This window comes from Neolamprologus multifasciatus, chromosome 11, assembly GCF_963576455.1.
Source record: "Neolamprologus multifasciatus chromosome 11, fNeoMul1.2, whole genome shotgun sequence".
Lineage (NCBI taxonomy): Eukaryota > Metazoa > Chordata > Actinopteri > Cichliformes > Cichlidae > Neolamprologus > Neolamprologus multifasciatus.
The window spans coordinates 12,286,551-12,313,691 of NC_140449.1; the positions used below are offsets into that span (position 1 = coordinate 12,286,551).

At 41.0% G+C, this 27,141-nt stretch overlaps 2 protein-coding genes across 2 annotated transcripts in view; one reads left to right on the forward strand and one right to left on the reverse strand.

Moving 5' to 3' along the window:
• Positions 1 to 1,366: 1,366 nt before the first annotated feature.
• On the forward strand, positions 1,367 to 15,696 carry ctnnb1 (catenin (cadherin-associated protein), beta 1). Its single transcript, XM_085176485.1, has 17 exons — positions 1,367 to 1,542; positions 8,065 to 8,115; positions 8,602 to 8,829; positions 8,918 to 9,171; positions 9,260 to 9,498; positions 9,764 to 9,965; positions 10,094 to 10,238; positions 10,356 to 10,459; positions 10,582 to 10,716; positions 10,911 to 11,114; positions 11,535 to 11,693; positions 11,870 to 11,989; positions 12,268 to 12,418; positions 12,973 to 13,094; positions 13,219 to 13,279; positions 14,396 to 14,646; positions 14,899 to 15,696. The coding sequence occupies exons 2-16, from the start codon at positions 8,103 to 8,105 to the stop codon at positions 14,608 to 14,610; spliced, it is 2,352 nt and encodes a 783-aa protein (XP_085032611.1). The 5' UTR covers positions 1,367 to 1,542; positions 8,065 to 8,102; the 3' UTR covers positions 14,611 to 14,646; positions 14,899 to 15,696.
• ulk4 (unc-51 like kinase 4) overlaps positions 15,106 to 27,141 on the reverse strand; it is an 83,011-nt gene continuing 70,975 nt past the window's right edge. The window contains exons 35-36 of the mRNA XM_085176488.1: positions 22,263 to 22,351; positions 15,106 to 17,227 (exon numbers count right to left, since the gene is read on the reverse strand). Of these exons, the coding sequence (XP_085032614.1) occupies positions 17,167 to 17,227; positions 22,263 to 22,351 (150 nt within the window). The 3' untranslated portion in view covers positions 15,106 to 17,166. The remainder of the gene's footprint in view (positions 17,228 to 22,262; positions 22,352 to 27,141) is intronic.

The following is a 27,141-nucleotide window of genomic DNA, read 5'->3' on the forward strand; positions in this document are numbered from 1 at the left end:
GATTAAGGGACCGAACAGTGAGAGGACTTGCAAAGCATATTTAAATTTCCTATGTGGCCTATCCACCAAGTTACTTATTATTGAGCCAAATAGAAAGTGATCTGAAAATTAACAGCCACAACTCTGTGATCTCAGAATAAAGGAAAGATCAGACTACTCACTTGAAGGACCTTGGCGATGCCCATAGATCACTAATAATTTTAATGGCTGAATGTGCGTTCTAATGGACTCAGGAAATATGATTAATCTAAGTCTACAATATTTATAAGAAGTAATTCTGTTATAGCAGTGCCCACATTGTTTGATCACTTATGACTTTAATGTGATTAATTGGCTGATCTCATATTTTTTTCCAACTTAAATATGAAAACCACATTAATCACTTTTTATATTTTCTGCATATGTGAGATTTGGTGGTATTCACAAACAAGTCATGAGCCTTCCAGACATCACTGAACAGAACACAGGAAAGCCAATGAGAGGTGTTTCAACTTGCCCAGTGAGTTCTGTTTTATTGCCCGGGGACATAAGCAGTTTCATAAAAGAAAGACCACAAACATTAGCTTGTTTGTTGAGCATTTAGTTTACAGCAAAGTACAGCAAAGCCAGCACCTCGTGTCACATATATCTTACATTATTTTGTTAAGGAAACTAAGAAAACATCGCACTGACATTTTCTTTACATTACTTAGTCTAAATGTGTGTTTTATTTGCCACAATTTGTCTCCTGACATTATTTAAAATGCAAAGAAACCAACAATGGCTTGGGCAAAATGCGGATGTTGTCTCTCTGAACATATATTGAATTATAATTTGTCATTTTGTCTAATTTAATTTGTTTTGTGTGTGTGTGTGTGTGTGTGTGTGTGTGTGTGTGTGTGTGCGGTTGTTGTTTTTTTGGGGGTTTTTTTTAAGTTGGTTTGCTCAATTTTTCCATTTTTTTGTCTTTTGAGCAGGGACATGGTGATGGTAAGAGCAATGAAGGCCTCCATTTCTCCGTCTGTATAGACAAAGGTGACAAATGTGTGACTTTGTACACTAAAGGAAATTATCCTATGTTTCCAGAGTCCATGAGATTTAACTCGGGGGAAAGGAATCGGATTTCCCTTTTCGAGTCAGCCGGAACTTCATTCCATTGTGTATTCATACTCGTGCAGATGTTGAATTTGGCTAACTTTACCCTAAAAAATAAAGTATTTATCACAACCAACGCGTGTAGCTATCGAGCTTGGTAAATATATACAGAAGTGCGTAAACGCCAGACGAAATAAAGATAAAATATGGCTTCAGTTTCTACTTTATCCGAGCTCACGGCAGGATATGCGCGCACTCGAGGTGTTCTCCGGTCTATATAAACATGCCGCCATCTTACATTTTCCAGTCTCTGCTTTTCCGGCCAAGTCAGTTTCAGTTGCCTGTGGAGGGAGCGGACGAGGGCTCCCCGCTGACGCTCGGCTTCAATTTTTTCCTCGACTTTTTCCATTTCAGAGTATTTTTTTACTCTCCAGGACCCGAGTGGACGGACTTGCTGTGTTGACAAGGGTAGGCTTCAACATTCAAACTATCGGCACCACTCAGTTTCTGTCTTTTCTGAATGCCAGCAGGAATGAGGACTGTTGTTGTGTGTGGACCGGCCGGGGGATGCTGCTGCTGCTGCTGCTGCCGCCGCCGCAGCTAGCGAGCGAGCCCGTCGCGGCATATATTGGGGATATGCCAGCCACCGCCTAATGGGAACATAACTGTTTTACCGACGACACTGGTTGACTCTTTAATAGCACGTGGTTTGTGTACGGCATTATAAGCAGTTGTTTACAATAGCCAGATTTACGCCACGGATCAATTGCCGCCCAGTTATTTGGAAACCGTAAGTGGGATTTCGGGAGTTAACGACTATGGCGTTTCCTAGCGTGTTTTAGTAGTTAACGTTAGCAGACGTTAGCCTAACTATTAGTTGGCTACATTCCACTATTCTGACTCATGTTTGCTCGGGTTGAGTATCGTCTGTGGGTCGTTTGTTTTTTGTTTTGTGCAGCTGCTTTAGTTTTAACAGACTGAGCTGAAGATAAAGATGCAACCGGGCTGAAAGCTCGGTATACGGTGGATTCCGTTGTTTTATGGCGTAAAGTTACTCGTTAAAGTTGCGAATGACGGTTAGTCGGGGTATGAAACACGTAAACGTTAGCGCAGATGTTTCGTCTGAAGTTTTAGTGCGTATTTCGAAAAACTTGGTTTAAACCTGGTGTTAAGTAGAGCTTATTTCTAGTAGAGTGGTCTTTCTTTAAGAAAAAAATAAGTCGATTTTAAATTGTTTAAAAAAGTTTATTTTAGGTCGTGGGCTCCAGTGTGTTTTCCACTCGTCCTTTTAAACAAAGACCGAAAAATTCCTCCCAGCCGTGGTGCTTTGGGAGGAAGACGAGGAGGAGCCAGAGTGTGAAATTTGAGTCAGTGGTGTTGGAGCAAGAAAGTCAGGGGCAGCCAGCAGCTGTGGAGGAGGAGAGGGGTTGGGGCAGCAGCACGCTCACTTGGACCTTTTTGGATAGCGGCTCTCATTAGATTTGCTTGAAGTGTTCAGGTTTTAACGGGGTGCCAGAGTTTAGCTGGTAGGAACAGGCTCAGGCGGGTGTTTAATGAGGAAAAGTTGGGACGTCATCCTCCCCGACACAAAACGGCTCCCCAGCCTTCTGTGGAATAAAAGCTGTCCGTCCAGTGCGCTGCGGAGGCGGCACAGGTGCTGGCTTGGAAGTGTGTTTACATACCATTAATGGAGGTTTAATTTCTCAAGAAAGACTGCTCACAAAAGGGTGTTGTCGTGCCCTCCAGCCGCTCCAGATATGTTTTCCTTTCGTTCACGTGAAACTAAACTGGTTTTATTTTGAATGCATGCCTCATGTGTTTTTCTTGAATTTGTCGAATGTTTTCTCTCCTTGTGTACTTCTGCGGTCCCTCGGTGAAATCCCCGACCCAGTACACAGCGGAACAAATCTTACAAACCCGTCATCTCGTCAGCAACATTTTCTTCTGACGACGCACTGAAAATTTTAAGCTGAAAAACGTGGGTGTGGGTTACATACGAGAGCGGTAGTGGTTTTGAGGTCATCCACTTGACTATACAGCCTTTCCAGTGGCATTGCCATGACCTAATACTGTACTTTTTCTGTCTGTCATTGCCGGTCTTTGTGTTTGTCTGAGGTGGACTTAAGCGCGCTCGTTTAAACAATATTACTGATCAATTTTCCATAAACTTGCGTATGTGATGAGACTCTCAAGAGAGGAAGTACACACTGCTCCCTATTTTACCGCTTGAATCGCGATGGTAACTATTAAACGAACCAATAGGGAAAGTAACCCAAATTCCATGGATATTTTTTCGTGTTTGTCCATAGGCGTCCATCATTTTGCCGGTGATACACAGAAAAAGCCCTGCAGCGGCTGCAGGCATTCTTGCATTGTTGGCAGGCAGCAGTGAGTGCTGCTGACCCTGCACATTATGTGCTAAGCCCGTGGCAGCTCCCATCTTTCTGCCTGTGCCGATAATACAGCTTGTTTGGGTCATTTACACATATGGATGTATTGAACTATTTTTTTTATTTGTTTTACTTGTTTGTTTTTTAACATAAGTGCATATGCAGGAGTCAGATGGGTTTGCCTAATTTGTTGTCTTGTATTTAAGAAAGGCATTTCTTTGAAAATACAACAACTACAAATTTCCATGTTGAAATTATGTATGATTATTAAATGGCAGGGAAATAAATTAAAGCCACTGTCCTTCAGAAGCAAGAAAAAACTGAATGTTTTTTTTTTCTTCTTTCCTCTAATGACATCATGTCACTGGCCTCTGAGCACACCTGAAGTTCCCCCCTGGGGAACAGGAAATGGGATTAATTGGCTGCTTTGAATTTCAGTTGGGGACAAATTGATATGATTTGGTTTATTTAGTTTTTCACAAATTAAGACTGAAATAGACTGAACAGGGTTCCAGACAGTGACAAAAAAAGAGTAAATGGGTTGTGTTGGTGCCCCACCATCACAGGATGTGACTGCTAGCTGCTCTGGTTGCCTGAACTGGTGAAGAGAAAGCAAATACCTTTCGTACAGTGTACTGTGGGGACTGCAGCCCCTTCATTGTAGCGTCTTTAAACTTGATACCCTAGTCCAGACCACAGGGACAAGGTAAAGACCTAAACAGTGAAATGGAGAGCAGCGGTATACAGTAGGGTCTTGAATTAAATGGACATGAACAAATATCTGTTACTAGTTTTTCAGTTCTTTTCCCCGTTGAATTTGGACTACATTTGGCTGTGTGTTCTCTCAGCACTTTATCAACAGAGCGAAGGCCAACAGTTATAAAATGTGGAACAAGTAGGTACTAACACCCATGGACGGCTAGAAGCTCTGACTACAACGCACAGAAACTTGATGTTTAGATCAATGTTATGTAAATAAATGTTCAGTCACATTTTGACTGTGTCAGTCTTTACATCAGTGCAAAAGTAGGACACCTGAGTTTCAGTGGCATGCAAGGTTGATGAATATGCTGAAGCAAAGAAACCGGGTGTGAATAAATCATGTAGAGTTCGTAGCGCCGGTATTACCAGATGAAATTTTCTCATTGTTCATAAAAATATTTTTGTTTTTGTTAGTGACATTTTACAAGGTGCCACAGTGGACTTTCGTGGACTAACTAGCGGCTCACATCTTGATTTATTTGTTGGTTAGGTTTCTTTGTGAACGCTGTCAGTCATCTGGCTTAGTCCCTCTTCCTCACTGAGATGCCTTCGGTGCAATTAAGAGCTACATGTGGAGACGTCCCGCTGGTTCAAAGAGTCGAGGTTCTGCCATGTGAAACAAATCAAGTCGTCTCTTGAACACTTGTTCTTTAATTCCCTTCACTTATTTCTTTATTTTTTTTATGCACCATAAAAATTCAGCAATATGGCATTCAGATCTATTTGGATACTCAGATGATACTCAGACTCTCTCTCTGCAGTAACTAGAGGCAGCCTGTTGGAACAGTTGGTTCTCTGGCCAGCTCCTTAAAACAATGTTACATTTCACTATGTTATGTCATTTAAACATTAATGAACGTTGCTTCTCTTTTTGAGCAGCATGTTTTCTCACTATTTATCAGGACAGTGTCACAGTCACTGTTCCCAAAATCAGTCCTGTGCTGCAGCAGTCTAAACCTTGTTGTTTGAATGTTGACCTGGAACCTATCATAACTTACCAGCGCACGATTCTCAATATTTCTGTTCTCTTTTCTGTGATATCTGCCTAGAAGACTTATGGAATATAACTTCCTCTGTTCCTTCAGCTCTCTTGGGGTACATAGATCTGGATTTATTCTGTATACGTACTGTATATTACACAAGACAGTCATCCGACTCTGGTGACTAGTGTGTCACTTATTTGTCATCTGGTTTCAATTTTGTGGCTTTCAACTCCACCAGGCACGGCTACATATTGGATTTCACATCTGGCTTCAAAGAAACCTGTTCAGATTTTTGTGGCCGGTTTGACATCTAGGAACGCATACTGTAATGATTTTTTTTGTTGTTGTTCTTTATAGTTACTTTAGGGTAAGGCTGCCATTTGTGAACCACAGTTTAATGCCAGACTTTGCTTGTTTAGCCCATCACAAAAAACTGCTGGCTCAGTTTCCAAAGCCAGATGTAAAGAACCACTTTTCCACCAGTGTGAATCATAAATTGTTCCATTATGTGCTTTGATTGTATGTCTGATTTGTATGGGATATGTGGCTCCCATTAGGAGCAAGCTGGGTTATGTGAGGGCAGGACTACAATGGCGGGAGGATGGCGTGTGAACAGTGAATTTGAGTTGGTGCCTTTGTGGTTAGAAGCAGCAGTCTTGGAGCATGACTCAAGATCAGGTTTTAATGATACAGCTGAGCTAAGGTGGTGTGGTTGAGGAGGAAAGTAATTCAGAGCAGTAGTTTAACTGTCATTGAGTATATTTGCATGTTGGCAGCCACTGAACCCAAGCAACTCCTACACACTTACTGGCATTCATACTGGACTGCCTTTTTTTGTCTGCCACTGCTGCGAATTTGTCTTCCATTTGGCCTTTTGTCATCTTTTTTTAGCATAACTTGCTGGGAAGAAAAGCTATTAAACTCAAGCTTATGGTGATGTGTTGCTGTTTTTCTTGTTTGATTTTAAACTAGGTATTTTTTAGCAGAGTGTATATACAGAGTGTATTATGTACCTTTTGGGCACTTGTACACAGAGTACAATCTACAAATATGTGTACATCTAGATGACTACAGAGTTGATTAAAAACAAGGCAAATTCTCTACTGCTGTCAGATAGATACAGTCCACAGGCCTGTAATCAAAACCAGAGAGAGAGAGAGAGAGAGAGAGAGAGATGCCCCCTAAAAGATTAGATCGTAATCAACAAGAAGAATCTTAGTTCAAGGTTTAAAACAAGCTATGGTATGTTGGTTAGTCCACTGAAAGTAGCATCATTCAGACAAAAACATTAGTCTTTCCTCAGCTGATTCTGTGGTTATTGGATTGTAATTAAATGATGAATTCTAGCCTGGGATCATTGAGAGGAAGAAAGACTTGAAGGTGACTTTCTAACTCAGCAGAGAGTTGTGTTAACCTTCTTGCTGGTGTCCACGACACAGTCATAGCCAATTTGTTAGTATCAGTAATGGTTTTTAAAACATTATTTGTATCTCTCTGTAATGTAGTACATTCATAACAATGTTATGACATTTTCTCCCAGAAGTAGACCTTAAAGCCGCCTAATGCTCTGCAGAAATGAGCTACAACTAGAAAGAAAATCTTTCCTTCATATATGACTGTCACATTAGTTGACAAAATACAAATAAGTAGGCAAACTGTCAAATATTTTTTGCATTCATTTAAAACATTTTTTTCAAGAACTAAAACTGCCACACACCTTTTGCTGTAAGGAAAGCTTGCTCACAATTTGAGTAATTTGAAAATCTAAAATGTTTTTTGTGAAAAAATAGGTTACTTTGATTAGCACTGTTAGTTTGACTGACCTAAATCTGCAGTTGTGTAAAGATTGAAGTGCCTATGTTCAGTCATGCAGGAGAGAAGGGTGTGCTTCATGTGGACACAGCTTCCAGGTCTGAGGGTGAATCAAACACTAAGGGACTTAAACATGCCTTCTTTAGCCACCAGGGGGAAGAGATTCTGGTGGTAACAAGACTTTGTTTATCTATTTTTGTTGATGTAGTTGAGCTGTAGTTGAGGAAATGCTATGGTTTTAACTACCTGTGCTTTCTTTACCAGAATTAATTTATGGCTTTGTGCACCTCTGGTATTAGAGCGTGCCTGAACTTATGTGGTGATTTGAAAGGGATTTGGTCTCTCATTTTCCTGCTCCATAACCACAGGTGTACTTTTGAAAGGATTTGATGAAAGGATTTGAGACTCCATGGATACACAGCCCCTGTTTATGTCTCATTTTAGCAGATATTTTCTTAGGCCTTTTCCCCAGTCTCCATTTTATGCTTTCCTGCCATAACATTTATCTTCGAGTATGAATTGAAAATGCCTCTCTCAGTTTGCCGTGCTTTTTCCCCCCAAATTAATCCCCGTTTGCCTGCTCTACCCTTCTCCTGCCATTGCCAGTGTTTACTTTCCTGCAGAGCGTTTCCAGCTTCAAAGCAAGTGCAGGAATGTGAATGCCCCCTCCCACCCCTGCCTCCTTTCTCCACCCAGTGCTCTACTTCCCCTGTCCTTCCTCACCTAAATAGTTGGTAGCAGCTACATTTAATGGTAGCCTTGTGTGTGTTGCTGTTTGCACGACTGGCTTAAAAGGGAAGAGGAAACCCAAGAACGGGAGGAGACGGGAAAGAAAGCACTGGAAAGTCACTTCTCTAGACTCTATTTTTTTTTTTAAAACTTCTATTAATTTCAGTCTAATTTTTTTTTCTCTGCGTTTACATCTGCTGTGGTCTTGTATATGTGTTTAGTGTAAAATGGTTGGTGATTTAATGGCTGTGAATGGTGTAGAGAAGGTAGCTGAATAGCTGAAATGATTTTTTTTTTTTTTTCCCCTGTTACAGATCAGGAAGCTGTGTCAGCCACGGTTTGAGAAAGGAACATGGCTTCCCAGGGTGAGTTTGAGTCCCCCTTAATTAAGTTCCCACCCTTTGCTTCTTCCTCAGTCACACATGCAGTGTATTAAACTTTACAGCAGACCAAAGTTACAGCTTGGCTTGGTAGAGATTTATGTTGCCATTAAAGCACATTGAATTAGTTATTGATTTCAATTTGAAACTTGGGGCACATGTAAAATCCAACTTCATGCTTCAGGAGTCTTTTACTGGTAAATCCTACTACACTGAATTATGAAAACACTGGAAAATAATAGTAGGACAGAAATCTATTCACTGCAGAGGCTATTAACCATTGCTGATGCACTCACCCTGTGACATCAGCACACGACTGTTATTACTTTTAAAGTCACCCATGTCTTTGAAAAGCTCAAGCCTTTGACAAAATTGGATAGTTGGAATTAATCACTTAAAGTCTGTAACTCTACACATCCTTTGAAATTACAGAATAGACTTTTTGTTGAATGCATGCTTTTCTCTTTCCAGCTGATCTGATGGAACTAGACATGGCCATGGAGCCAGACCGTAAGGCAGCAGTCAGTCACTGGCAGCAACAGTCCTACCTGGATTCAGGCATCCACTCAGGGGCCACCACAACTGCTCCATCCCTCAGTGGGAAGGGCAACCCTGAGGAAGATGATGTTGACAGCAACCAGGTCATGTATGAGTGGGAGCAGGGCTTCAACCAGAACTTCTCCCAAGAGCAAGTACAAGGTAGGTTATAATGCTGGTGATCTTTTCAAGGAAGGTCACGGGTGACCTGTTTGACAAATCATACAAAGCTGGTCTTGTTTGCTTTTAGACCTAGATGGTCAGTACGCCATGACACGTGCCCAGCGGGTTCGTGCAGCAATGTTCCCAGAGACTCTTGAGGAGGGCATGCAGATCCCTTCTACACAGTATGATGCAGCAAACCCCACCAATGTCCAGAGGCTGGCAGAGCCGTCACAAATGCTCAAACATGCTGTGGTCAATCTGATCAACTATCAAGATGATGCTGAGCTGGCAACAAGAGCAATACCAGAGCTCACCAAACTTCTCAATGATGAGGACCAGGTGAATATGTTTGTGGCTCAGAACTGTCTCAGAAGTAATTTTGTCCTCTTTGATATGATTCGCTAATATTAGTTTTCATCCCTTCCAGGTTGTAGTAAACAAAGCAGCAGTGATGGTTAACCAGCTTTCAAAGAAAGAAGCTTCTCGCCACGCTATTATGCGCTCACCTCAGATGGTATCTGCTATTGTGAGGACCATGCAGAACACAAACGATGTGGAAACAGCTCGCTGCACTGCAGGAACACTGCACAACCTTTCCCATCACAGAGAGGGACTGCTGGCTATCTTCAAGTCAGGAGGAATACCAGCTCTAGTTAAAATGCTGGGGTATGTAGGAGGAGAGTGGAGGCATACTTTCCCCCTTCCTCTCTGGGTCTACATTTGTCTGCTGTACTTTGGCTCACCAGTGCATGAAGCAGAGCAATGTTTTGATCAGAGACAAGGAAATCATCACACCATGATTTTTGGCCAAAGCTGACATGAAGAAATTGTCTCAGTTCACTGAGACTGTGGAGAGGAAGGACAGCAGAGAAACTTTATCTGTATATCTGTTAGTAATTTTCCAGTAATTGAGTAATCTTCTCTTCTGCAGTTCACCAGTGGACTCTATCCTGTTCTATGCCATCACCACCCTCCACAACCTTCTCCTGCACCAGGAAGGCGCCAAGATGGCTGTTCGTTTAGCTGGCGGGCTACAGAAAATGGTGGCTCTGCTCAGCAAAACCAATGTCAAGTTTCTGGCCATCACCACTGACTGTCTCCAAATACTGGCCTATGGAAACCAGGAAAGCAAGGTGAGGGGGCTAGTGTGTTGAAACCTGTTGAGGCAAGAAACTGACTTATGTACGAGTAACACTCTGCAGTGTGTTACTCTGGATTTGACACTCAGATCAACATATTTGTTTGCTTTCTGTTTGTGTAGTTGATAATCCTGGCCAGTGGTGGCCCCCAGGCACTCGTCAACATCATGAGAACTTATACCTATGAGAAGCTGTTGTGGACCACAAGCCGTGTCCTCAAGGTTCTGTCGGTGTGCTCCAGTAACAAGCCTGCCATTGTAGAGGCTGGTATGTTTTTAAACTTGCAGTACAGAAAACTCAACACCACAAAGTTGATTCATTTTGAAATGTATTTTCTTACCTTGCGTATGTAAACACTATGTGCCCTTGATTTCCTTCTGTTAGGAGGCATGCAGGCTCTGGGACTCCACCTGACAGATCCCAGCCAGAGACTGGTCCAGAACTGTCTCTGGACTCTCAGGAACTTGTCAGATGCTGCCACCAAACAGGTGAGGCAAGCTGCCCCATTACCAGTACCTGTGTGTTAATCATTAGTTTCAGGCTGCGAAATGCATCAGAAGACATTTAAAGTGACTTTTTGTTGATGCTATTTATCAATCCTTATACCCAGGAGGGAATGGAGGGTCTGCTAGGAACTCTGGTGCAGCTGCTTGGCAGTGATGACATTAACGTGGTGACCTGTGCGGCTGGCATCTTGTCTAATCTGACCTGCAACAACTACAAGAACAAGATGATGGTGTGCCAGGTGAGCACTTCATTTATTTTTTGCAAAGGAAAATGTAAAATTTCTATAATACAAAGTGATGTGTTTTAACTAGCAGTTTTTCTCATTTTAAAAAAAATATATATATAAAAATTTAGTTTTAAATCAGTATTTAAATTATAGGCCCAGATTTTCTGCTGCATTCACAATCTGCCACCTTATTTGTTCCTCTCTAGGTTGGAGGCATTGAGGCGTTGGTTCGCACGGTGCTTCGGGCTGGAGACAGAGAAGACATCACCGAGCCAGCTATTTGTGCCCTGCGTCACCTCACCTCTCGACACCAGGATGCTGAGATGGCACAGAACGCTGTCAGACTGCACTATGGCCTGCCTGTAGTCGTCAAATTACTGCACCCGCCATCACACTGGCCACTCATCAAGGTACACACAGAGAGACTTGGCAGCAGCACTCTGTAAGCTGCTCTTCATAATGCCAGCCACTCATGCTGCTCTTCATTTAGTGCAGTGAAAATCACTTCACTCTTAACTACGTTTTGATGCTAAAATAATGAGCTGAATATTGTAGGCTGTCATAAACATGTCAGTCATTTCCACTGGTATATTACATGTACTGATAGACAAGAAAATAAGATTTTTTTGTTCAAGTGCAATCAGCTTGTTTAATAATTGACTTTAAGATGAGAAAATAAGTTGAAATAATATTTTTCAGTAAATCTGTCTACAAATATACATCAAGACAAAAGTTTTCTGTATGGTTCTGGATTATGGGTGGCTAATGGGTAACCTGAGAGTGACATTAAAATTGTGGTTAAATGACACATAACTGTGTTCTTCTGTCAGGCTACAGTTGGTCTGATCCGTAACCTGGCTCTCTGCCCTGCAAACCACGCCCCTTTGAGGGAGCAGGGCGCCATCCCCAGACTGGTTCAGCTGCTGGTCAGAGCACATCAAGACACACAAAGACGCACCAGCATGGGGGGCACACAGCAGCAGTTTGTGGTAAGAGCGCACATACTCTCATCATTTCAATGAATTCACACAGCTTTAATAAATACCAGTCCATGGTGCCTGGAATTCACTGAGAGAGCAGTAGTTCTCAGTACTACCCGGTCTACTAAGAAGTCTGTAGAGAGAGATGCTGCAAGTGCACTGATCTTACGCTGTTTGTTTATTAGGAGGGAGTACGTATGGAGGAGATTGTGGAAGGGTGTACAGGAGCACTTCACATCCTGGCCAGAGATGTCCACAACAGAATAGTCATCAGAGGACTCAACACCATTCCGCTCTTTGTACAGGTCAGTCTGCAGATTTAACCTCAAAAAGTAAAACAATATAATTTATCCAAGATTACGGATGATATTTTTAGTATTGAGATTAATTTGTTTGAAGCTTGTCTGGATTAAACAGGGGAACTGGGTTAGAAAAATGATCCCAGATAGAAGTTGTTTGGGTGGATGCATGAGGTGGTTCTCCAGAGGGAACAAATTATAGTGTCATGAGGCTGCATCTGTGGAGGCTCAGTATTTATTTATTTATTTTTTTCACTAAGCTGTTGGTCTGTGTTTGTGTGCAGCTGCTGTATTCTCCCATTGAGAACATCCAGCGTGTAGCAGCAGGCGTCCTGTGTGAGCTCGCTCAGGATAAAGAGGCCGCTGAGGCCATCGAAGCTGAGGGAGCCACTGCTCCACTCACAGAGCTATTGCACAGCCGCAATGAAGGAGTTGGTATGTACCCAAAACACTCATTTACACAACGCTATCAGTCCCATAATAGCTGCATTTAACTATGCAGATGTTCAGAAGTGCCAGTCTAACTGTGCAATGAGGGGATTTAATTGGATAACACGCTGGCACTTGGAAATAATTGTTTGTGTTTTCCTGGAAGACTCTTTAGTGTGATGTGGACCTAAAGTGGCATCTTGAAAATTTGCAGCTCTAGCAGTTCAATGTAGCTGCTGCTTTTTGTTCAGTAACTCTGTGACATTCCAGGCTCATCTGCTATCATGCAGAGACGCACTGTGGGCTTGTGTTGCAGCACATTGTTGAAGAATCTAAGTAGGAGCCAAGCTTGCTCTTAAAACAGTTATATTTATGGTGACAACTTCATTATATTGCCTCTAAATGATGCGGAGAACGCTAGCTGAATAAACTTTCTAGTCATGGGTAATACCTAGTCTCTTTTGTTAACCCTGATAGCTGTATTATGGCTGTTTTAAGTGCTTTTGTTTTTAAAAGCTAAAAATGTGTTGGCTAAGCCGTCATGCTTCCATCTTTCTCAGCCACATACGCAGCAGCAGTTTTGTTCCGTATGTCAGAGGACAAACCTCAAGACTACAAGAAGCGCCTCTCTGTAGAACTCACCAGCTCGCTCTTCAGGACAGAACCAATGGCCTGGAACGAGGTGCGACACACTTTTACACAAACTGCGTAATGCTTATTTACATTGTGTAGTCAGTTACAAAGACATGCACAAGAGTTTGTGTAATTGAAACTTTGTCAAATGTTTGCCATGTGTTGCTCTGCAGACAGCAGATCTGGGTTTGGATATCGGAGCTCAGGGCGAGCCTCTGGGCTACAGACCAGAAGGTAAGTCACTCATTTGACACTTGCAAGCAAAGCAGAAGACAAAGGCTTCCCAACTATTACTGCAGTCAAGATAAAAACAGTTGAGCTAATTATCAAACTGGGGATGCTCTAAATGCCTTCTTTGGAAGTCTTTGTACATCTGTGGGCTTAATTTATTATTAAGTTGATATACTCATCTTATCAAAAATGTGATCTGATCTTCATCAGAGTCAAAATTACAGATACGCAATCTGACACAGCTATTACAAATTTGTGTGTCACTAATGAACTTGAAAATATGACTGAATGAAGTAAACCACTTGACCAACAACTTCTCTAAAGATCTACTCGGGGTCGAGATCTTCTAATGAGCTGACACTCAGTGTTTGAGTGTTTCATCTTGACCCAACTGAGATGATGATGCATGACCTGAAGGAGGTCTACTGTTAGATATTAGCAAACTAAAAACAGTTCATGTTCCTCCTCAGTGTTGTGCAGCTTTATTATAAACAACTTCAGGAGACATCAGATGTAGGTTGGTGCTGTTACAGAAGCTTCTAGGAGTTTTTAAATTTAAGGATCCACTTAAATGTTCCAGTCTGCACTAAGTGATTCCTCAGCATGTTCCAGAAAGACATAAGTGTGTTACTGCTTCAGTCAAATTGTTCAAAATGGTCTTTAATCCTGACCTGGCTGAAGATCAGACCATCTCTTTAATTATTACCGGTGTCCAGGATTTTGGACACTGTGCCGATCAGTAGGCTAGAGGGCAAGCTGGCGTTGGTTTTAATTTGCACTGCTCTCCAATTCTCCAGCAGTAACAGCTTTAATTGACTCTTCGTCAGCCAAATGAAAACAGACTTGATGTTGATAGATTTAGAAAAGGCCCTGGCTACTGCAGATGCATTCCTGTTGGTGGAAACAACTAAACAGTGACCTGAAGCACAAGTTTAGCTGAAATAAGAGTTAACAGCTGTGGTTTGATTTGGTCTGCTGGAGGGTTGACCGTGTGCTGTGTTGATTTGCAGTGTTACATTTCAGTGATCATACTACTGTGTGTCAGCTTGGTTTGTTAACTTGCTTCTAACAACTGCTCTGCTTCACCTGCGTCTCCTCCATCCATTCCTCCTCCACCAGACCCAAGTTACCGTTCTTTCCATTCGGGGGGTTACGGAGGGGACACAATGGGTATGGAACCCATGATGGATCATGACTTGGGTGGAGGGCACCACCCTGGCCAGGACTACCCCCCTGTAGAAGGGCTGCCTGACCTGGGACATGCCCAGGAACTGATAGAGGGCCTGCCACCTGGCGACTCAAACCAACTGGCCTGGTTTGATACCGACCTGTAAATACCAAGACCAACATTACACTACACTTTCTACTAGGTAAGATTTACTTGGTACCCCCAACTCTGTGGCCTTATGTCAGCTTCTGGATAAAGAGCCCGAGGACTGGGGGAAGTGTCGGTTTACTCCTTGTGCCTGCTGCATGTTCAGACTGCTCCAAATTACAAAGCTGTGTGATGTGGTGTCTGTGAAGTTACTTTGACTAGTATTTGATCTGTATGTGTGGTCCTTCACCCAATGCCTGCCATGCCTCCTCCCACCGCTCATTTCTCCTCTGCTCTCCCCTTGCAGCTGTATCATGTGATCTGGATGAACCTGCATCGTGATTCGCCCATATGGAGGAGGCGAGGTTTCAGAAGTGCCTGAAGATGACTCAACAACAGCAAGCAGAGTTTCCCGTCTACGGGGACTCCATTGGGACAAACTAGATTTTAGTGCGGTTTGGTTCTGGTTTCAGCCTGATGGGGGCTGACCTCAAATCCTGACATGACACACAGATTTTTCAATAATTAGTTTTCAAATCCCTTTTAATGTATTTTTTTTTTTTTCATTTTTACTTTATTTTTACTTTTTTATTCCGTTTTCCTTAAGTCTGTAATGGTACAACTGAATCTAGCTTGCTTTTTCCATTATTCTGAATTATGATACTTATCTCTTGTTTTTGCAGTCCCTTGTATTTTCAGTCTCTGGTAGTGTTGAGTTATTATTTTTATTTTATTTTATTTTTTTTAGTGGTAATGCTCCATCCAAGTAAAGGATCTGATCACATTTTAAATGGTGTCCAAACACTAAAGTTAATCAGTTGAATTGTATTCTGATGATCAAGTGTAACATTGTGTAGCTTTTGTATAAAAACATGAATTGGAAATCATGGTCCAAATATCAAGCTATTTTCTTGCTTTAAAGGGAGACACTGATGTCTCTGCTGTTCCAAAGGGGGTGTAGCTGACCTAGCTGGGTGGGAGTGTCTGAAAGGACAGGGGTGGAGGAGGGCTCCTATTGGTCTGCTGTAAGTGGGTGGGGTAGTGAGAGGAGCTGGTTGCTGTAGCCTGCTGTGTTCTGAAACAATAAAATGGACTGTCATTTCAACTGTATGCCTTTAAGTCTCATTTCTACTCAAATCAAGGATTAACATGAGACACTAATAACACTTGGAGTCGTTTCAGGGAGCAGGGGTATCAAACATAAGGCCTGGGGCCAAGAATTGGCCTGACAGACAAACATTTGGCCCACCAGACAGCTTTGGAAATTGTAGAAGGGCATAAACCTTGGACCTAACTATTTAATACATTTTCGTTTTTCCTGCTGACAGACCTCCCGCGTACTAGACTAAAAGATTTTCGTTGTTTACAAAGGCTCCACAGTGAAATGAAATGGGGGGCATTCTCTGTGAATTTAAACCCAAACAGTTGGACTTCATGTAAATGTGCTGTTGACATTGCATTTTCTTATATTACAGTATCTCAGAGATTAAATGTGTAGTGCAACTTCTTTACACTGACAGGAAGGGCAGTTTCAGTGGTCCGGCCCACTTAAGATCAAAGTGGGCTGCATGTGGCCCACCATGTAAAATGAGTTTGACACCTCTGGTCTGCTGCATTAGTTTTACACACTTATTGACGGGAAGGTGAGGAGAAACTGATGTGCCAGCAGTCCACCTGCTGTGTGTTCACTGAGACTGTTGAAATCTACTTAAACTGTGTACAGTGGCAAGTTGGGTCCAGCTTTAATGCCATGAGTCAAAGTTGCAGAAAATTCAGTGTGCTGTGAACTAAAGGCCTGCTGGTGGTGTCCACGTGTGGATGTCTAGGATGGTGGTACATGGACAGCTGAGGTAGCTTAAGGACATATTCCATGACTAAGCGTAATCTTTCTAACATGACCTCTACCTCACCTATTTAACCCGACTTCATCCAGCTTCTTAGAACATTTAAGTGTCATTCTTTCATTTTAAATTCAAACACTTCTCAGTAATGGTATATTTAATTATGCAAAGTAATTATATCCAGTTAAAACAATTGGGAATGTAACAGTAGGCAGAGATCAGGTATACACTGGAACAGGAAAATGATTTAATTAGAATGATATGACCTAACTTGTGTAAAAGCAAAGATGGATGATTTATGCACAACTCAGTGGATGTGGTGAACCACTTTGGTATTAATGGTTTTTCACGGCACTAGTCTGCTAAAAGTAAACAGAACAACTTCCTTTTTAGTGCTGGAATACCAACAAAAAAAGAGTTTGTAGATGTCGCCATTAGCTTCATGTTATTACAAAGTAGAAATCTATGACTCGTGACAGCATGCGTGATCTAATATTCTGTCACTGCTGATGACACGAGGTGTGTTGACACACTCGGAGGTCAGTGTTGTGATGCCAATGACAGTCCAAATTAACACTCATGCTGTAATCCTGTGAAGTTTGATGAACACTGGATGCATGTTTTGATTGCCCTGTCAAGACATTTTAGTGACACACTAATATTTGTTACTGCCACTGATCCAATTTGAAATGATGAAAGTCATATGGAGGCACGGCTGAATGCTCTCAAAGCTTTTAGGATTCAGAGATCTCTTGAAGGATATCAGCAGCCAGGCCAGTGACATCAGTGTGATACCTGTGATGGGGAAACATAAAAAAAGAGTAGTATTACTGGCATGCTATCTATCCAGTGATAATTAGCCGGTGATGAGCGCAAACAGCTTAATCAAAGAAACAATTACAATAAAAGAGATCAGGGTTCTTAAGCATGCTGAGCAATGAAACAGGTGCAGCCACGCAGCATGGTACTGAGTGGACTGAATTAGTAATTAGACTACTACATTTATTTCTGCTCTGCAAACATAATAAAACTTTACATCCCAATTTCAGCCCACATGAACCTGTGCTTATTAAATAGATATTTTATGTGCTCTGTAGTAAGACAATTAAAAAACATATACAAGTGTATAAATAATGATTCTCACAATTCTGTACAAACATACATCTATATATGATAATTAAGACTTGATGAAAACATCCAATCTGCCCAGGCCCCTCTAGGCTGTCTATAATTTACTCCTGCTCTCCCCCTCTTATCACCCCCCTCCCCCCTCCTCTTACTCCCAGGTGTCTTTGGGGGCAACCTGACAGCCAGGCCAGAAGAAGCCCACCCACCCCTCTTAGTTAATTAAAACCTACATAATTAACCTAATTAACACATTTCCCAGAGGCCTCGGAAACCCTTGAAAGTTTGTGGATCTGGAAAACATAAATTGGGTCCATAAAAGTTTTAGGACAAACTTTAGAGTTTGGTTACTCATTAAATCCTTGCACTCTTAACAGCCTCAAATTGACACAGCTGCACAGAGAACAGCGGAAAATAAAATAATTGGTTTTAGATTACAGTATCGCATTAGCCTCACACTCTGCTTACACCAACATGTGGGATGTTTGCTGTGTGGAATCTGTGTGCTTTCCATTATTTAAGAAAACAAACAAACAGAAGAACTCATCAGAAAGAAGACAATCATCTGCAGTTCCTTTAGCGGTAGACTCACTCACAACTCAACACAACTCAACCCAAAGATTATTGTTGTTGTTGTTTTTGTTCAGATTAAATAAACAACTAAATGATTTCAAAAGGTGAGTCTAAGAGTTTCCGCTGCCTTCATTTAATCCTGTGCTAACTGTCTTTAGTGTGCAGCAAGAAACAATCAGGAGTTGTAATCAAAAACTCTTGTGCTTCAAATAAAAGTCTGGCCACTCCTCCCTTTGCATTTGATCAATTGTGTTCCACTAGGATGCTTCCATTGCTCCTGCTGTGCTGTCTGTCCCACTCTGTCCTCTTACAGTTTTGATTCTGCACTGATTTCTGCAGAAATGCAGCCCTTCAACTTGAATTTCTGTTTGGGGAAAATGACAAAGCTGCAGGGAGCCAAACTTCATGAGCAGAGTGAGTGGTTGGCAACAATAGTGCTGATCAGGACTGAGCAACAACAAAACTTAAAATGTGGTTTTCTGGCCACTGGAATTCACTGTGTTTGTGGCAAAAGTCCTCCCTCTGACACCTCAAGATATCGTATTGAAAGTCACTGCTGATGATCTGATCCCGGGGGACAAATGTATGGTGTACAAGCCATTTTAAATAACAAAACCAAAACACAATACACCTTTGTGCTCAGAACTGCAGACTCTTCTCTGGATCTTAGCCAGAGATCCAGATAATGTGCTCTCTCTGCACAAGCCTGAGGTCCATGCTAATATCAGATGGGTATGTGGTAAGTGTTCAGAGTAGGACTCCCATGAAGCAATCTAAAACTAACCCGAGTGCTGGAAGCAGTGTAGAAGTGCACGGAGATGACTGAATGGTTAACAAAGGAGGCTCGCCAATTTTAAATCTGTAAACTTTTTTTTTTTCATGGGTGAAGTATTTTCTCTTTAGCTGCTTAATTCAACCCAGAGATTAGTGTGATCAGCCCACCACTACATTTAGAGACTTTCAAGGAAGATCAGACAGCTTACTATTCTTTCAATGGTACCGCATGTGCACACTGCAGCTAGTTTCACCATGTTAATGTTTGCATTTTGATAAAATTCTGAATGATTGACCTCAGAGTGCGTTTGTAGAAGACTTGTGCAGTTTTCTGATCTGTCTTTGTTGTCTGGGCAGATATTACTGAGGCTTTGACTCACTGAAAGCAGCATTAACTAGGTTTATGTTGAGAACCTCAATGCTTTTTCTTCAGGAACGGGGAGTATACGCTATTGCTCCTCCCCACCCTTCACCCTTGGTCAGGCTTGAGGTTTTGAAAAGGCATTCCTCAGGTTGCCATGGCAAAGTGTGAATGACATCATTTGGGTTAGGATCTTAGCCCAGACCTCCCCTCTCTCTTTTCCATCCTTCTTCCGTCTCCTACCTCGGCGCCAGCTCCTCTCATCCTCTCAATTAAAACCTCTCTTCAACCCTTCTTCCCATCCCTTTCCACTCCTCTTCTCTCTCCTTGTAACTCCTCTCATCTCCTGCCCTTTCTCCTAAAACCTCTGCTCCCCTCCTCCTCCTGCTTAACCAGTGGGAGGGTGCCAGTCTCTGCCACTTCAAAGGCTGGAGCTGATCTGTGCTTTCATCTACCAAAGAGGGACAGGAGAGTGAGGAGATGAGGCGAGAGAAGAGAAGTGGGAGAGCACAAGAGGGAACGAACGAAAGAAAACCAAGAAAAAGGAAAGAAAATTGTGGAGAAAGAGAGAAGGAGGAGGAGGAGGAGGAGAGAAGGGTGACAAAGGGGGAAGAAAAGGGTGACCAAGGAGAAAAGAGGGAGGCGGGGAGCACAGAATAGGAGAGGCCTCTATAGCAGGGCAACAATACACCTTCATTATTGATCTGACAGGGTGTATGTGTGATTGCAGAGAGTTTGTATATAAATGAGAATAAAGGACTCTATTTGCGTGTATTCATTGTGTGTGGATGTGTGTGTGCGTGTGTGGATGTGCGTGTGTGAAAGGTTGCTAGTCTCATACATCAGAAGATCAAAAGAAGCACGGTCACTACGGTGACAAAACCCTTGGCCCTATGAGGGGAAACACAACTGGCTGACATATTCATAAAAGACAGCCAGATGCAGAGATGCAGGTGTGAAGAAAACATGAAAACATGCACTCACATACACACAAACTCCTTCATATGGTAAATATAAAAGATTTTTACATATTTTTTACATATATGAAAATGTGGGTGGAGGCGACGACTGTATTTGTATTAATACTACTGACCCACAGAGTGAAGCATGGGATTAGACATATATAAAAAATATTTTATAATTAAAGATAAAAGAGGGCTGTTGGAGTTTCAAAACTCGTGTTTCTTTAAAAGAGAGAAGTGCAGATTATGTTTCCCGTCCCTGGTAACAGATGTCAAGACTTAAATATACGTTTTTAATAGTGTACATATTTCATCTCAGAGCTTTTTCTTGCCATTAAGCTACCCTGCTCTGTTACAGGCGCATGTCCTGTCAATTAACTAGACAAAGATCAGTTCTGACATGCATGGAAATAATAAGACGTGGGAATGGGCAGTATCAAAATCCAGAATCATTTGTTATCGGTATGCTTGGAGATTTGGTCTCAAAAACAAAATAGGAAAGCATGGATTACATAGCCAGACATACTGCATGCACTCACAGACTAAAGAAAGCTGATGGACTCTCTGTGTCTCACCTTTCTGTCAGGTGAGACTAAGAGCAACTTGCCATGATTGCTTATTGAGCAGAGCCCAACAGAGGGAGTCGCTTCATCATGGAGGAGGGAGAGTAGCTGGTGTCTTTGACAGGCTGCTGTCACACAGGCTGAATAAAGGAGGGTAACTAAAGGTAGATTTGATACAATTACAATTTTTGAGGAATAAAATGATCAGACCTCATTTTATTACTCATATGGTCTAAACACTGTAAGTCACAGTTATAGACTGATATAAAACTAATCATCTTGCGCTCTTTCAAGTGTAGAAAACATGAAATAATCGCTCACTTTTTAAAACTTGGCAAACCTCAGATGTCTCCTGTAGCTCTTTATGAGACTTAGACAAAGATGAGAAAACCAATTCTACAATACAGTTTCAGTTCATTAATAATTATGGGCTGTATTAACTGAACCTCTCTGTTTCAGGTCCTGTCACATCATCAGTCAGTGTAAGATCAGGACTCTGACGTTTCCATTCAAAACTTGAATATCCTTCTTTTTTAACCCTTCAACTGATTTATGATTGCTGTTTGAACCATTCTCAAGTTACATGACTCAGTCTTGTCAAGCTTTTATTTATTTGTTTTCTTCTTTTACAATTTTGAATTCAGTTGGTTTCTCTACTGACCGCAATGTGTCCAGGAAATAATGTAGAAAAACAGCTCCAAACCATGGTGCTTGCTCCACTGTGCTTTACAGCTGGGATGAGGTTTTGTTGTTGGCTTAAGTTTCTTGTTTTCCCTTACAAATAATTAAGTTTCATTTAATTTAAAACGTTTGTCTCCTCTGCTCACATCTCTGAAGTGCTGTGAGACATCAGTGGGATTCTTTGGAAATGTGGGACGTGCCACTGAGATTATTTTTAGGCGCTGGTGTTTCCCAGTATGTTTGCTCTTTTTTTGTTGGCCCATATGGCTTTTTTCATGGCTTTTTATTGACACCAATCTTATTTGGTGTTTAAGTTTCCTCCATTTGTAGTTTATCTTATTGTATAAAGATGAACATCCAGATCTTCAAAAATCCTTCTGCAGTCTTTTACAGAGTTGTGTATTGCTGTAATACTTTTATCAAAAGTTCAAACCAACCAATATTTTGTTAGTGGAGCAGATTTTGATTTTGTTGAGCACCTCAACAACCCATACTTACAGTCTCACCTCCTTAATTAGTGTACTTGACAGCAAATATCTTAAAACTAAGTATTCTGTTATTATCTAGTAAGTAACTTTCTATCAGACAAGAACAGTGCAGAAATCATGGTAATACAAATGGGTTCACAGACATTTTCTTACGACTGTATCCCTGGAATCATCTCAGGATCCCACAGGAAGTGGGGGATCCTGAGTTGGGTAGCAGCTGATGCCTTTGTGTTATATCAAATTACTGGGATGGATAATGAGCTGATCCTCTAAAAGACACACACAAACAGCAGAAACATGCACCTGTTAGATGTGGTCATATCGTGCAGTAGACTCATTAGCTCCGCCCCCTCAGGACATTCGCTCCAATCTGACCTGTCCGTAGCCTGAACCTGAAAAAAGTGAGTGACACAGGTTGAATAAATGTTCACTCCAGCCTGCATGTATAAGAGCAGTGAGTTACTTTACAGATTGTGACACGCTGTTGAAACAGTTTAATAAGAAGTGATGACACTTTACTTATGGACTTACTGAGTTTGTGGTGAAATGTGCACATCACTCAAAGCAGAGAAAAAGTGAACTTTAACCTTTAGTCAGTTCTGGCACAGCTCTCTGTTTAACCCTTGTTATCTTAAAATAATACTTAATATAATGTTTCTTTTTGTGGTCTGTTTGACTAATTACATATATATTAAATATACATATACATTACACATATATATACACACACACACACACACACACACACACACACACACATATATATATATGCCTTTTTTTTTTCACTCCAAAGCATCCAACTCCTTGAGATGAATTTCATTTCCCTCAAGGCTGTAATTGATGTGACATTATAGAATGAATGTTCTTTGGATCATTGGAAAACTCATCATTGCATTTTGTTTTAATGTCCTGTTGTAAGGTTTCTATGAACTTCAATGATTTAAGAAGAGTGGGTTCGTTTAAGTCCGCACATACATATAAATGTATGGATGACGCCAGGAATAGTATCCATGGTTAGAGCTGAAGCTGGTGGGATCCTAATGGATCACAGAAACAAGTAAGTGACTTGATGAAGGATTTGTCTAAAGCCATATTTAAAACAGAATTGTGGCTGCATTCTTCATAGGACCACTCTTCTTATTGATAGTAATATTACTCATAATTCTACTGATCTATAAATCTATTTAATTATTCTGCTACAGAACATTAAACTAGGTTAAAGCATCAGCTTACAACCATATCTCTTTTTTCCCCCTCACTGAATTCTCAGACTACATTATTTATCTCTGCTCTTTGTCTTTCCTCTGGTTTTACTCCTGTCCTGACATGTCTCTTCACACCATGTCTAGGCTCCTCACCCACCCAGGAACACCTGGACCCCAGGCTTGTGTGAGGGTGTGTTCACTGATCACACAGAATAGTTCTCGCCGGTTTAACACAAAGCTAGGTTAAGGTCTTATTTCATACTGCTGAAAAAGTTTGTGTTACAAAAACGGTATTGTAAGAATAAAAAATGCCTCGGCGTATGTCTCTTCAGATGTTTAATGTGTGAGTGTATATGTGCCCGTCTATTTGTTGGATGCGTTTTCTCTGATCTCCAGTGACATCATCACCTGTGTCTCTGTGGCGACACAGCATGCTCGTTGCTAAGAAACGGGGTTAGGAGGAGACAAAGAGGGGGCTGCGGTGGGGCACATGATGCTAGAAACTGGACAGTCTGACGGGAATATGGAGACAGGAGGGAACTCCCTCTAATGTCAACTGTTTCTATGTTTCTTCTCTTTTTCTCTTTTGAAAAACAGAAAAAAAAATTCAATAACTTCTCACGGTAAAGTTACTTCTTCAACAGGAAGTTGTCTTTCTGAATATTAACAAAAAGGATCCCAACAAATTCTTTCTTCTGAGAGGCATTAGCGGGTGGGGGGGATTGACTGAATTTTTTATCTGGAGGAAGCTTGCAGTGAAAAGCTGTAAGTGAAACTGTGAATTGCACTTCATGTTTTCACAAACACATAGTTTTTGTAATTTCCCATCATGATTAGGGGCTATTTATGTCTGCATGGAAACCACACGTAAACATACCTACTTACCAAACCTTCATCCTTGCTTTCCAGACCCCCCCCACCACCACCACCACCACCACCACCACCTCCTTATCCTCCATGTGTCTCCATCTCTCGCCAACCAACCCTAACTCAATAATACTGATCTTAAAGTGATTTGAGAGGCGTTCAAGGCAGACAGCAGAGGACAGGCAGACGTGTGGCCTTTCAGAAAGACAGCAGGGCTGTCTCAACAGTCAGTTCAAACAAGGAAAAACGTACCTGAGATCAGACAGAGGAAGAAAGAGAGACGTGCACAGATATAGACACTGCTGTGATCTGTATGTGTGTGCGTTTGAGTAAGAGTCTAGTGAGGAATAATTTTTTGTTTTACAGTTATTTTAAATACTCAGGTCTAAAAATGCAGAGCTTCTAACCTAAAAAATCTCGAGAATTATCTTGGAGTCAAAAGCAAGGCTTGAAACATAACTACCAAAACTTTTCCCTTCTGCTTAGTAATTCTCTGGCACAAATATCACTGGTCACTGATGACAGGGGAAATTATCTCGATGAAATCAATCCTGCAGGTAAAGGAAATCCCACAAAGTTTTCCCACTGAAAATAGGTCATAATGAAATCATCAGCTTCCAAGGAAATTCTAATGGGTGTCTAACTAAGCTGGAAACAAACAGGGACTAAAAGATAAATAAATGTCCATGTTTTTGGCTTGAGCACCGTAAAAGCTTACAATAATTGGACATAATGTACTTTGACATTTCAGCTTCTGGAGGTGAGAGAGGACGAAGCTTCAGGACACAAGTAAAAAAACAGGACAATGTCAACCACGGCTCACATATCCATATGCAAATATCCAAATATCAGATCAATGAACGTTATAGCTGCTGAAAAAGTTAAATTAGAGTTAAGTTGATTTAAAGAGTTTTTGTGTGAACTGAGTTTGTTAAAGATATTTTGCATATACATGAAGGGACTGAACATGATAAACTGAGAGGCCAGAGGAAGACCAATAACTCTAAAGACTGAGAAATTATATTATTTTAAAAAAGATAATAAATGCCTATTATTTTCAAAAACGTATTGTTTCAAATCTAATTAGCATTTTGTTTTTGTGTAGGTCTTTGCACGTTGTTACTCAAATATGAAAGACAGACAAGTTGAAAATTGTAGTAAATCTAACATGATACATTCTTCATTTCCTCTCCCTTGTAGTTTCCAAGCTATTAGCAGGATCTTTGATAGAGATTATCAGAGCCCTGAAATCAATGAAAAATAATTAAAAAGCTTTTTTCTGAAGGGCAGACACTTGTCTGAGGGTGTAAATGTGTGTTTGAAAGAGAATGTGAGTCTTCTGTATAAAAGCATGTTGTGGGTGATGGATATGTTTTGATACATTTGATACATTGTATCATGTTTTATGTTTTTGTAATAGTTAATCCACCAGTATGCCTACACTCTTTAATCAAAATGATATTTCTAATTGTAAAATATAATTATATGTATATTATAAATATGAATTGTTTTTGATTTACAGTTTTACAAATTAGAAAAAAACAAACATATTATTATATTTTAATTAAAATGCCAAACAACAATTATTTACTTGGATACCTGAACAGAAAAATTTGTTTTAGTTGTTTAATGCCATGCTTTAATTTCTGACTGTTCAGAGAAGTCCAATGTGCCGGCTCAATATTAGGTATAAAAATGCAGATCCAGTTCAGTTAACTCAGTAATTTTTAATCAAGTTTTTCACAGATTTCTTCTTTTGTGACAGGTGGTCTAATAATTTTGTTAAGCACTCTATAAAGAGAGAATGAGAGAGTGAGAGAGAGAGAGATAGCGAGCAAGAGAGAGGGAGAACTAGAACAAGCACTCAGAGAGAGAGAGCCAAACTTTAAAAATGAAATCTTTTAAATTAACTGTTGTAATGAGTGAAATGACCAAATGCACACAGAGGCTTTTTCTAAGCAAATAAATGAGTTCTGCTGCTCACTCCGTGCGGGATGCTGCTTGGTGACTCATCCACTAGCTACATATTCTCATTTGCTACATAGTTGAAAGTAACTGCTGTGATGTGTGTTTGTTGCCCAGGGTGGTGATCAGGACAGAGAAGACACACACAGATGTTACTTTGTTGACTAGCACGGGGAGTAATAAGGGAGTTTTCACATGAGGACAAATGTGGTGTGACAGACAGAAAGAGGAAGAGATACAACTAAGAGCTCGTGTGTGACAGTTTGTGTGTGTGGGTGGTTCAGGTGGCTAGAAATAATTAGTAAGAGGAATCAAAAATACACGAGTACATGCAAACACTGCCTCTCTCTCTCTCTCTCTCTCTCTCTGACACACACACACACACACACACACACACACACACACACACACACACACACACACACACAAGGTAGCTTCCAGGCACAGCCTTCAGTCAGATCATGTGATCTCAGGGTGACAGCTGACCTTGTATCCCACATGCAGAATCTCATGACCCTGCGGCCAAGCCAAAACATTAGAAATGCATTTTACATAATTCATAGGGGTCTGCTGAACAATCAGCTATTTTTTTCTAACTTCATGTTGATTTCCTAAAATGCATTTATGCTGGACCGACTCACCAACCCTGCCTCTTTTTTTTAGCATTAAGCTCTAAAAAGATATGTATTCAGTAAATTAAATTAAATTCAATGTGTTACATTCAGAGACTAGATTGATTAAAAATCCAATATCAACACACTTAAATAACTTATTCTTAAGTATGGTTAAGTTTCAACTAGTTTCAACTACTACAACTAGAACAACGCAATTAATGTCCAGAAAATGCTGACATCATGGTTTAAAAATAACGATGGCAGTCAGTGATACCCCTCAGCCTCCTAGTAGATACACCTAAGGTGTCAATTTGAAACTCCTACGTTGTTTCACATTCAGAAGATTTTCGGAACACTTGACCTCTGACCCCTGACCTTGAGTTCAAAGTCACTGAGATTCCAACTTGTCAGAGATTTTTAGTAGATGCACTTATGGTATCAATCTGAAAGTGCTCCATTACTTCGTTCTCAAGTTTGCATTGTATTCACAAACTTGGGTGTCCACACCGTCCACCCACCTGGCAGGGTGAA

Bases quoted from the DNA above. Each gene is read 5' to 3' on its own strand.
- ctnnb1 (XM_085176485.1), top strand. The intron at 8,830-8,917 runs GTAGGTTATAAT...GTTTGCTTTTAG, and splicing joins CTCCCAAGAGCAAGTACAAG to ACCTAGATGGTCAGTACGCC. The intron at 9,966-10,093 runs GTGAGGGGGCTA...CTGTTTGTGTAG, and splicing joins ATGGAAACCAGGAAAGCAAG to TTGATAATCCTGGCCAGTGG.